We start from the raw sequence: 10147 nt of genomic DNA, 5'->3' as shown, positions 1-10147 counted from the left end.
TATATGATAATCAGATGAAATTAATGATACATTCAATTATAAAATCATCAAATAAAAGATGATGAATAATTGAAGAAATAAATAGTGAAGAAAGTAATAATATAAGATATAATACAAGAATTAACAAAGAATTAATTAATTTCTTCATATACTCATTATCAGTAATAAAATAGAATGTAATTTATATAAAATGGAAATTGAAATAATAAAATAAATAATAAATACAAAATATATTAATGTTGGTAACTCTAAAGATAATCTATATATCAATACAAATGAAATAATGAATAATAAACATGAATAATAACTAATGAAATAATTAGAATAGTAATGTAATATTATACAAAAATGAAATAATAAATAATATATTAAATAGATGATATTCAAATAAATGAATTATGAATATAAATAAAAAATAATAAAACATAAAATCAAAGAAATAGAAATAGAATAAATAATAAAATAAATGATTGAAAATAAAAATAAATAAAAATAAATAAAATAATGATAAACAAATACTTCAATAAATTGAAATCAAACAATTGGATATTTTAGAATATTGATTAAATCAAAATTTATAGATAAAACTACTACAATCAATACATTGAATTCAATCAATATTAAAAAGAATTCTTTTCTTCAATTAACTAAAATACAAAATAGAATAATATTCAATGTGTATAGAAAAGATAAAATATTAAAAATGAATAAAATACTCAACACTTTGTAAATATAATTATAAACAGTAGAACACATTCTATTATCTTGTATTTGTCATAAAAAAATAATAAATTGAGAAATATGACAATATTGATATTATCATATTAGATAATAAGGAAATATAAATGAAATAATAAATATAAAAAATTAACATATGGAACAATGTTCAAATATAAATACATCACCAGATATTAAACATACAAATAATATCAAAAAGTGTTTAATAATATCATAAAATATCAGATATATATGTAATAAATAAAAAGAATAAAACTGGTCTATTATTTGATATGACTATTGTTGTATATCACAATATTAACGGAGTATAATTGAATAAAAGAAATAAGTATAAAGAAATGAAGAATATGTTAATTAAAATAGATAAATTAAAAGAAATCAAAATAAATACGTAGTAATTTCAATAAATTAATTAATAAATCTAGAAAGTATTAAATTAATTAAAGAAATAAAGATTGAGATTGACATCATAAAAGAAGTTAGAAACATTGTAATTAAAAACAAGGTTGATGTCATGGAACATTGTTTCTACCACAACCAAACATATTCTGTTAAAATAGTAGAAGAAGAGTCATGACGGATTAGTCTCCTCAGAACCAGGAATAATAGACACTGATTTTATTAACACTTAATTAATTATTTTTTATTTATGTTTTAGTATTTAGTTAATGATAGTAATACCTACTCTAATTTGAGAAAAGAAAATAAAAAAAATTCGCAAGAAGTATTGATGAGTGCAACATTCATTTTTATATTTTTTTATTCAAGGTGAAACTTCGGCATTAAATATAGAAATAGAAAACTATTTTATGTGATAATAAAAATTTTTATATAATTTTCATTTTTTTTATAAAAAAAGAACTAATAAGTTTTAAATAAAATGACTGAAACAACAAAGAGGGAAGATGCAATAATAAATGGAACTAAAGAAAAACCAGTTTGTGAATTTTTCTATAAAATTGGAGCTTGCAGACATGGAGATGCGTGTAACAAAACACACATCAAACCAGAGTCATCTCAAACTTTACTTTTTACACGAATGTATCAAAACCCAAAAAAAAGAATTGACGATGGAGAAGCACTTGAACGAGATGAAAAAAAAATTATGAGAGAGTTTAATGAATTTTACGAAGACGTTTTCAGAGAGTTAGAGAACTATGGAGAAATACTTGATTTTATTGTTTGTGGAAACGACAATGATCATATGATGGGAAATGTTTACGTAAAATATGATACTGAAGAACATGCAGCAGCAGCTAAGAAAGCTTTAACTGGAAGGTATTATGCAAAAAAAATACTTGCTCCTAATTTTTGTAGAGTGACTGAGTTTAAGGAGGCCATATGTCGACAACAACAAATCGGAACATGTACAAGAGGAGGGATGTGTAACTTTATTCATGTGATTGAACCAGATCGTAATTTAAAATATGATTTGTTTAGAAAACAAAAATTTAGAAGAAGAAGAGAAAGAATGATAAAGGAAGAAAAAGAACAACCACAAGAATTAATCAATAATATTGATGATCACAGAAAGTGTAGAGAAAGATATAGCAGATCTCGTTCAAGAAGTGATTCTAGAGAAAGACATTATCGAAGAGAGTCCTATAACCATTACTATTCCTCTAGATCAAGAAGTCCTTCAAGAGATAGACATTATAGAAAGCATTCAACAAGTCATGAACATTCTTCTTCAAGAAGAAGATATTATGATAATTAAATATTGATCTTTGTATTAAAATCAAGTTTCATTTTAGTTAAACACAAACTCAGAAAAAAGAATAGTATTTAATCACTCCATTCATCATCGTCATCATCATCGTCATCCTCATCATCAGCAATATCACTCCTTCTTACTTCCATAGCTTTTCTGAGCATAGAGGTCAAATCTTGTTTACCTGCATCACTGACAACAGGTGCGGCAGTGTCTAATTTTCTATCAGCAGCAGACCTAAGAGTAATACCACTTCTAATATCAGCTAACAAATTTCCATTAGCTGGTGCTGGAGCAGCAGTTTGTCTTGCTGGAGGAGGTGGTGGTGGGTTACCAGCTGAATTGGTTGATCTAATAGGAGGTGGTGGTGGATTACCAGCTTGTTTAGCAGGTGCAATTGGAGGAGGTGGTGGTGGATTGCCAATAGCAGGAGCTACTGGGGGTGGTGGAATATTATCAATCACTGGAGCAATTGGAGGAGGTGGAATATTAGCTGGAGCAGCTTGTACTGATGTAGTAGCAACATTTGAAGTTGTAGGAGCACCTGTGCTTGGAGTAGAACGAGCAATAGGAGTAGGTGGTGGTCTACGATCTGGTACAACAATATCTTCTACTTCAATGACTTTACTTAATTTATCTTCTTTATTTGCTCTTGATGCTTCTAATTGGTCAAGTAAATCTTTTGGAACAGTTCCTTGTTGGACTGCTTGTTTAACAGTTTGAATCAAAGTTTCAACAATAGTAGGATCAGCAAGATGTTTTGGTTTCACACCAGCATCTTTCAAAATTTCCTTCAATTCAGGTGACAACCAAGTAGTATTAATCATTGATTGTTTCTTCATAGTAACTAAACTTCTATATTTCTGTGGAAGTCCTTTAGAGGTCTTAATTAATTTTTGCATATCTTCCATATTAGCTGAAATGATTAATTGTGATTTACTATCAGTATCAGTTTTACAAATAAACAACTTTCTAAAACATTCAAACAATTGACCATAAGTTCCCCTAAACATTGAAAGTGAATCCTTTAATCCATTCATAACAAAATGTTGATACTCACTTTTCTTTTTAGTAACAGCAGTAATAGCATCAGCCAAGCTTTGGATCTTTGCTTGAGTTTGTATTTTTACTTACAGATCCTACTTCTTTTCAACTTAGACACTTCATCTGCTTCTTTTTCTTTGACTTTTATATTCTTTTTCTTTAGCATCAATTTCTTTTGGGAAAGTAGTAACATCTCCTCTAATGCAAGAACAAGTACTTCTAAATTCATCACATACAGACATTAAATTTTCTTTCCACATCTTTAATACATTAGACATATTTTTTACTCCAACTTGAAGGTCTGGATGAGTTTGTTGGCCTCCTTCTTCTAAGGAAGTATCAGCCATTGCTTCGAGACAATTATAAAGAGTGTCAGTAGCTTTAATCATTACAAGTTGTGCTTTAAAATATCCTTCACATGCATCAGCTAATTTTTTATAATTTGGTATAATCTTTTTCATTAATTGATAAGTCTCTGTTGTGCACCTCTCAATTTGGACTACTTCATCTTTTGTCTTAATATCCGTTTGTTTGTTCGACATTTTTATATCTAATTTTTAAGTTCGGTTTTCTAGTTTTTATTATTCTCTTTTTTTCTATGATAAAGTTTGTTCTATTTTTTCCTACATATTTACGCTATTAATTACCATTTTTTTTTAAGAATTTATATTTTTAATGTTTTATCTACAACGAACTTTTGTAAAAAAAAATCATATAACACTCTGACTTTTCTTGATGTCCGTAATGAAACAAAAAGATTGTCCTGAATTGAGATAAAAGGATATTAATATCTAAAAAAACAAAAGATAAAGGGGCTATTAAAGATGTTGACTTATATATTTTGAGAAATTTTCAAAAGTGATCATATTAAAAGAATTGCTTGACGTAAGCAAATTTTGAATAAGGACTGGAGATGATGGAAGTTTAAATTGAATAAGTACTTTTTCAAGAGTTTCTTTGTTCATTAAATTGCTTCCATTTGGAACGTAGAAATAAAAGAAATTAGTTATAAGTTTATCAATATTGATTTCTCCAGAATCATCCTCAGTCATTGCTGCTTCTAGTTCTTGACATAAAATCACAAATCTATTTTCATCAATAAAATCGTTTTGTTGATTTTTAAGAAATCCAATGTGAATAGCCTTTTGGTTATTAGGAGAAAATTGGTGCCATTGAGCAAGAAATATTTCTACAACTTCAGTTTCATTAAGAAATCCATCTCTGTTAGTGTCATGAACTCTAAATAGCTTAACTGCTTTTCTTGCATTCTTCCTCAAATGTTCTTCATTTGAATCGTCCATTTTTAATTCGTCATCTTCAGTCATTAAATACACAAACTCATCTTCATCAATAAATCCATTTCTATTATCATCATACATCACTAACTCGTTAATGGCTTCTTGCTCACTACTAAAAGGTTGTCCCATTTTATTGCATAATGTTTGAAGTTCATCAACTCCAATTTCTTTCTTTCCTTGAAGTTGGAAACAAATACGACATAAGACTGGATCATTTTCTATTTTTCCATTAGTAGAATCTAAGAATTTCATGATTAAATGAAATTGTGTTTTGGTAATAAATCCTTGATTGTGTATATCTGCAACAAAAAATAAAAATTTAAATATTTCATTATTTGTTGAATAAGACTCTCCTAATTTACATTTGATAGTAGCATCAAACAAGGCAAAAGTGATTTGTTCTGAATCATTTGAAGTTAAATGATCATTAACAATAAAGTTGTTGTTCGGGATTTTAATTGGTTCTTTAAAAGAACATTCAACAATATCAGCAGGAACTCTTGCATCTAGATTCTTTAGATATTTTTCAATATCAAAATTATGTTTATTGACAAATACTTTCAAAATACTAAGCATTTCATCTAATTGTAATACTCCATCACCATTTTCATCTAAATCAGCAATATATTGTAGCACAACTTTCTTTTTTGATTCCATTCCAGAGGCTTTTAACATTCTTGTTAAATCGTTATTGTCTAATGAAGCAGAACATGATTTATCAAGAGCTCTAAAAGTACAAGTCATTAAAACTTCAGTTGTAATTCTTCCAATTTTAGTTTCAATATAATTAATTCCACGACGTACTTTTACATATTCTTCTCTTGACATTGTTTTTTTATCTTTTGAAGAAAGAAGAATAAGTACAGAAAGTTGTGTTTCAATACCTTTACGCTCATTTAATGGAATATACTTTATTAATTCTTGGACAACATCTTCTTGTAGTACTTTTCCTTTCTTTTTTGGAAGTAAATCATATCTTTTTGAAAAGTCAGTAAATTCTATAACTTTTAAGTAATCATTGATAGGAATAGAGTTAATTTTATAAATTGAATCAAACGCACCAAGAAATTCATCTAACTGTAAAACTCCATCACCATTTTCATCATTTTGTTTGATATATTCTTTAATCTTTTTAGAATTTTTCTTATCACCAATTCTTTTGAAAAACTCGGACACTTCTTTACTATCAAGTGAATAATCATATGAAGAGTCTAATGAAAAAAAAGCAGCTGTAACAATTACTTGACCATTCAATTCACCTGTTTTAAAATATAAATTATCTAAGTGTTGCATTGTTTTAACAAATGTTTCAATACCAACATCATCTGATTTTGAAGTTATTCTCCATAACATTGAAAGTAGTTCTTCACAATTAGGTGTTCTATTATTAAATGTTTCCATTGTTAAGTTAATACAACGAGCAACAGGGATTTTATTTTTTTTTATCATTGAACTTGCTCCATTAAATTGAATTATAAAACTTTCTCTTGACATTTATATTTAATTAGCCTTTTTGAGTTTTTACAAAAAATAAGATCCATCGGTTTTTACATTGTCTCTTTTCTTTGTCTCTACAACCTTTTTATTCCTCTTTTACAGATTTCTTTCATTATTTTTATAAAGAATTTCAATAAATAACAAAATTAATCAAAAATATAAATTATAAATTGTTATATAAAACAATACAAAATAATAAGTTATTTTAGTTAATTTCTCAGTCTTTTTTTTCTTCAACTTCACTTGGTTTTGGTAGTTGGTCTTGTTCACTTACAACTTGATTACCAATAGAAGCAAATTGAGGGTTTCTTGTGATATAACTATCGTATAATCGATTAATAATTTTGTTCAGTGATAGTCTTTGAGTGGCATTAACTTCTTTAATAGCAATTAACTTATCATACAAATTTTTTTCAAGCCTAATTCGAATAGTAGAATCATCATATTTCGTTTTCCATTGTCGTTTTTCAGTTTCTGTTTTATCTTCATTTTTATTTGGTTTTGGACCTTTTTCTTTATCTTTATTCATTTGTTTTTTTTTTAGTTGAAAACTCATCACTTTTTGTTTTTATTATTTTTGCCATATATAACAAAATATAATTCATGAAACTTGATTTAAAATTTAAAAAAAGGGATATTAATAAACATTATTGTATTTGTCCTCTAATTCTTGTATCTAAGAGACACGTAAATCAAATTCTTTTTGAGTTAGAATTTTTAAAGAATTGTTGTTAAGACCTTTAATGAATAGGTTTTGGTAAAATTGTTCCCAATTCATTTTATCTTTCTCGTTATATGTAGTTAATTTAATAATAAGTTCTTTTAATGAACTTTCTATTTGTAAGTGATCTGGAAATTTGATTTGTTGAGGTTTGCCAAAATTGTTGTGGGTGTTGACATTCAAAGGGATAATAACTTGTACCATTTAAATAGAATAACACCAATAGCAAATATTTCATTTTTACTTGAATATTCTTTAATCAAAAAAAAACTTAAGAAGTTTAAAAGACAGAGAACCAAATACTGTTTTCAATTTATCGTCAAGAATAGAATGTACAAATCCATAATCTGATATTTTAAGAACATGTGTTCCATTTATAGATTTCAATAAAAAATTTGATGATTTTGAATCTATATGAACTACTCTCTTTTAAAATGAATATAGTTTAATTCTTTTTCAATACTATTGATGAATAATTCAATATCATTTAAAGATAGTCCTGATTTTTTTTTTGATTTAATTTATGTATCTAAATCACTAGAGTCACAATATTCTATTACAAGATTGTTTGTTCTTTTAATGAATTATCTATTTTTTGAGTTTTAAAGAAATCAATACATTTAACTAAATTATTATGTGAACATATTTTATCACAATGGCTTCTCTAATTATATAACATTTGTTTTCTTCTCCACATTCTTTAACTGTAACAAGCTGAGTTAAATCTCTATTTCTATATGCTTTATAAACAACACCAAAATTACCTTTCACTAATATTTCTAGTTGGTTTAATGGAATATAAGTTGATTGATTAGATTTATGGAATTGAATTATATTTTCCTTGAAGTTCAACGATGAAGAAAATAGCTGTACATTAAGACATTCTTCAAAAGTAATTCATTGTGACTCAACAACTAAACCATTTGAAAGCATATCATTTGCCATTGAATTAATTTTATGATTAAATGAAACTATTTGTTTGAATTGAACTAGTGAAGATGGAATAGTTTTAGAAGTAATAAATGAATAACCAGTTGCCATAGCATATATTAAATTACAATACTAAACTGGATTATGTTACATTTATTCAACCCTTCAATGGGTTAATATTAAAAACTTCTGGAGCAATATACTCACAAGATAGAATACTCTCTGGTTTATTTTAAATAAAGTGATTCAATAAATTATAACTGACCATGGAAATGGAATAACTCTAAAAGAAGAAATAAGACTTGCCTCTTTAGTTAATATAACTTAATAAGAAAAATCAGCACAAAAAGGAAAGATTGTAGTGAATGATTTATATCATGAATAAAAATTGAATTTCATTAAAAGTCAACACCTTTCCAACACATTGTGATAATAACAGATATGAATTATCTTCAAACAATAACCAAAGAATCAGTTTCAAACTATTAATAAATGTTGTTGAAATATATATCAAAAATCACAAACAATAACACACTGAAATTCATCAACAACCACAAAACATAAGTGTAATTGTATTATTTTAGTCGTTGTATTTGATTGTATTAATGATCTTTTTTATCTTCTTCGTATTCTATTTCAATTACTGAATAATTCTCAGTACCAAATTCAATGAATTTCATTACTCTTTTTTCCATTTTATGTTTAACTTTTTTGAAAGGAATCGTTTTATATTTGTAAATGTCTTGTATTTCATAAAACTATCTTAACTTAAAATGTTCAAACTGCATTGTTATTTTTTAATTTCTTCTTTTTTAAATAAATTAAAAATAAATTGAAAAAAAATTATAATTTTTAAAAAATATAATGACTATTTTATTAGTACATTTTAGAAGAAACATTCAATAACCTTGTACTAAAAAAAATTTCTAATAACTTCAAAAGTTAGTATAAATAATAAGTGTATCAGAATAACAAACACCTGCCACAACTAAAAATATATTTATAAATGTGATACTATATAAAACAATTATCCAAAGAATCAAATAAACCAAAATAAGTAAAAAGTAACATTAAAAAAATGAATTGAAAACAATTAAATTAATGATAAGATAAATAGAATAAATTGGGATGGTTAAGGTTTTATATAAATTTTAATATGAATTTTTTAGTAATATTATGTTGTTGATATAATGTAGTTAATTTTTATTTTCAATATTGATCAATTAAAATAATAATACAATAAATCTTATAAAATTATTGTGATAAAAAAAATTAATTATTTGAATAATTAAAAATAGCTAAATTATCAATGATTTCACTATATTTATTATTTTTTCATTACTATTATCTATTTACATTTAAATCGAACTTATCAAATTTCTTTTTACTATGAAGACATTTCTTTTATTAGTTTTATTTTTATTTAGTTATTGAGATACAGAATAAAACATCATTATCTAAATCATTATTTGTAAGATTTAATAAACCAATTTCTTCTTTTTATCATATTGTTATTAATAAATTAATTATTTCATATGATTTGATTTATATATTGAGTGCTTATCATTTATATTTATTTATGTTTTGTTTATGAAAAAGTGTTGAATGTTATTTCAAAAAGAATGATTATAACATTCAAAAGTTTAATAATAAACTAGTTTGATGTCTAAAGTATGTAATAAGACATTATTATATCATTTGAATTATTATAATAAGTGAAAATGAAACAATTTAAATATCATAAAAATGATTTAAAATTAAACAAGAATTATTCTTAGATAATTGATATTTGTAATACTTCTATTCAAGTAAATATAAATGAATAGAATTTGGAGAGTTTGTGATATTTCAAGTATTTTAGATATTAAAAATACATACCATTCATTAAAAATAATTGAGTAAATTTTATTATATATTGATATATTAGATTACCTATTAACTTTTTCACATTGTAATAATAATTTAAATATAATAATAAAAATATAACTGAGAAATTACTGGAATTATATTTATTCTTGTTTTATTATCTAAATTTAGATATTCAACAAAATTGAATAGAAATATTGAATATTCATCATTCGGGCAAAATATTTTGAATCAATAAAATAATAGTTTTTATTATTTTGCTCCTAAAAAAAAAATAAAAAATAAAAAAGTAAATTAAATAATCATTCTATATTCAATTATATCTGATTATATTTTATATCA

At 24.8% G+C, this 10147-nt stretch overlaps 5 protein-coding genes across 5 annotated transcripts, besides 15 other annotated features; 1 reads left to right on the top strand and 4 right to left on the bottom strand.

The window, feature by feature from the left end:
- Window positions 1-1383: part of a repeat region that runs on past the window's edge.
- Window positions 1384-1552: 169 nt separating this feature from the next.
- Window positions 1553-1620: a sequence feature (AT_rich).
- EDI_062420 (splicing factor U2AF 23 kDa subunit, putative) lies at window positions 1619-2455 on the top strand (the record flags this gene model as incomplete). The annotated part of the gene is made up of 1 exon (XM_001741904.1): window positions 1619-2455. The coding sequence occupies one exon, from the start codon at window positions 1619-1621 to the stop codon at window positions 2453-2455; it is 837 nt and encodes a 278-aa protein (XP_001741956.1).
- A 68-nt stretch (window positions 2456-2523) lies between these two features.
- Window positions 2524-3489, bottom strand: EDI_062410 (uncharacterized protein; the record flags this gene model as incomplete). Its single annotated transcript, XM_001741903.1, has 1 exon — window positions 2524-3489. The coding sequence occupies one exon, from the start codon at window positions 3487-3489 to the stop codon at window positions 2524-2526; it is 966 nt and encodes a 321-aa protein (XP_001741955.1).
- Window positions 2537-2572: a microsatellite.
- A 123-nt stretch (window positions 3490-3612) lies between the features above and the next one.
- EDI_062400 (uncharacterized protein) lies at window positions 3613-4035 on the bottom strand (the record flags this gene model as incomplete). The annotated part of the gene is made up of 1 exon (XM_001741902.1): window positions 3613-4035. One exon carries the CDS (start codon window positions 4033-4035, stop codon window positions 3613-3615), a length of 423 nt encoding a protein of 140 aa, XP_001741954.1.
- Window positions 4036-4141: 106 nt separating this feature from the next.
- Window positions 4142-4170: a sequence feature (AT_rich).
- Window positions 4171-4311: 141 nt separating this feature from the next.
- EDI_062390 (uncharacterized protein) lies at window positions 4312-6285 on the bottom strand (the record flags this gene model as incomplete). Its single annotated transcript, XM_001741901.1, has 1 exon — window positions 4312-6285. The coding sequence occupies one exon, from the start codon at window positions 6283-6285 to the stop codon at window positions 4312-4314; it is 1974 nt and encodes a 657-aa protein (XP_001741953.1).
- Window positions 5098-5128: a sequence feature (AT_rich).
- Window positions 6286-6399: 114 nt separating the features above from the next.
- Window positions 6400-6504: a sequence feature (AT_rich).
- A 1-nt stretch (window position 6505) lies between these two features.
- EDI_062380 (uncharacterized protein) lies at window positions 6506-6844 on the bottom strand (the record flags this gene model as incomplete). Its single annotated transcript, XM_001741900.1, has 1 exon — window positions 6506-6844. One exon carries the CDS (start codon window positions 6842-6844, stop codon window positions 6506-6508), a length of 339 nt encoding a protein of 112 aa, XP_001741952.1.
- Window positions 6732-6834: a microsatellite.
- Window positions 6845-8729: 1885 nt separating the features above from the next.
- Window positions 8730-8805: a sequence feature (AT_rich).
- Window positions 8806-8974: 169 nt separating this feature from the next.
- Window positions 8975-9062: a microsatellite.
- A 15-nt stretch (window positions 9063-9077) lies between these two features.
- Window positions 9078-9236: a sequence feature (AT_rich).
- Window positions 9237-9450: 214 nt separating this feature from the next.
- Window positions 9451-9493: a sequence feature (AT_rich).
- A 131-nt stretch (window positions 9494-9624) lies between these two features.
- Window positions 9625-9701: a sequence feature (AT_rich).
- Window positions 9702-9822: 121 nt separating this feature from the next.
- Window positions 9823-9865: a sequence feature (AT_rich).
- A 26-nt stretch (window positions 9866-9891) lies between these two features.
- Window positions 9892-9925: a sequence feature (AT_rich).
- Window positions 9926-10069: 144 nt separating this feature from the next.
- Window positions 10070-10145: a sequence feature (AT_rich).
- Window positions 10146-10147: the final 2 nt, after the last annotated feature.

Source organism: Entamoeba dispar, genomic scaffold, assembly GCF_000209125.1.
Source record: "Entamoeba dispar SAW760 scf_1105229464183 genomic scaffold, whole genome shotgun sequence".
Classification (NCBI taxonomy): Eukaryota; Evosea; order Mastigamoebida; family Endamoebidae; genus Entamoeba; species Entamoeba dispar.
Note: the sequence above shows the minus strand (reverse complement) of the source record. Positions and strands in the feature narration are given on the sequence as shown.